Below are 1,326 nucleotides of genomic sequence, written 5' to 3'. Positions count from 1 at the left end.
AACTGGAGTTATGGACAGTTGTTAGCTGTCATGTGGGTGCTGGGAATCGAATCCAGGTCCTCTGGAAGAGCAGCCAGTACTCTTAATTGCATTCTGAACCATCTCTTGAGCCCTGTGATTTAGATTCTTTTTTTTTTCCTTTTGGTCTTTTTGAGACAGGGTCTCCCTGTAGCCCCAGCTGACCTAGAACTCACTGTGTAGACCAGGCTGGCCTTGAACTCACAGAGATCCGCCTGCCTCTGCCTCCTGAGTGCTGGGATTAAAGGCATTAAGTAGCTCATACATAAGGAATTCGGATATGTGATTTTCTTATTTGAGTGTTACTCTTTTTGTTATTATAATTGTGGGTTTTAGCAGGGTTCTGAGTTACGTATTGAGAGAGGGAGGAGCGCTTTTGAGGAATTGGTTTTATAAGAAAGAAGATATGTTTATTTTTGGGCATTTGTAAATAAATGCTTTGTATTAGTTTGTGCAAAAGCTTCTTGCAACTTCTTAGTAGAGCAGGGTGATGAAACTCTAGGAGTTGGTACTGCCTTGAATTTTTGGGGACCATTGTGTGAAAGGAAGTAATGTTTTTTATAACTGCATGCATTTCAGTTTGAGCCGAAAGGGAAATAATCATTGATTAGCTCACTTGTTGTTTTCCTTTTTTAGCCAGAAACAATTTCAGCGTTCACTTCTGATCCAGCACTTCTACCATTTGCTGAATATTTCTGCAAACCAACTGTGAACATGGGTCAGGTAAGTATTACATGGTTTGCTGGACTTCAGGACAAGACTTTATTAGTTCTGTCAGCAGACAACATCTGTAATACCCATACCTTCCTTTGAAATTGATGACATCTTTCAAATGTGATAGATGAATTTTGCTTGGCAAATATAGATCATCATGAAAACGTAAATTCAGTAGCTTTATGCCTTAGTAGGGGAAATAAACTAAAATTTCTAGGGCAGCTGCTTTAAAGGATGATAGTTTTTTGTGTCCATTTAAAAAAACTTTATTATTTTCATTTTATGTGTGTGAGTATATTGCCTGCAGGTATGTAAATGCACCCGCGTTGTGCAGTGCTTGCAGAGGTCAGATCCCCTGGGTCAGGAGTTACGGACCTTTGTTAGCTGCCATGTGGGTGCTGGAATTTGAACCTGGATCCTTTACAAGAGCAGCCAGTGCTCTTAACCACTGAACCATCTCTCTATCCCTTTGTAACTGTTTTTTTAAAAGCATTTGCTTTCAATGTTTAGCACCTTTCTTACATTTGTATAACTCTACTGGTTTTGTTTCCTCTGTCTATTAGAACCCTTCTTTCTTTTGGTTACCCAACTAGT

The 1,326-nt window shown here is 39.4% G+C and overlaps 1 protein-coding gene across 1 annotated transcript in view; it reads left to right on the top strand.

Moving 5' to 3' along the window:
• LOC103732404 (anaphase-promoting complex subunit 1-like) overlaps nucleotides 1-1,326 on the top strand; it is a 27,411-nt gene that overhangs the window by 6,246 nt on the left and 19,839 nt on the right. The window contains exon 6 of the mRNA XM_029562468.1: nucleotides 655-741. Coding sequence (XP_029418328.1) covers nucleotides 655-741 — 87 coding nt within the window. The remainder of the gene's footprint in view (nucleotides 1-654; nucleotides 742-1,326) is intronic.

This window comes from Nannospalax galili, unplaced genomic scaffold (assembly GCF_000622305.1).
Source record: "Nannospalax galili isolate Female #2095 unplaced genomic scaffold, S.galili_v1.0 scaffold935, whole genome shotgun sequence".
Taxonomy (NCBI): Eukaryota; Metazoa; Chordata; class Mammalia; order Rodentia; family Spalacidae; genus Nannospalax; species Nannospalax galili.
Note: the sequence above shows the minus strand (reverse complement) of the source record. Positions and strands in the feature narration are given on the sequence as shown.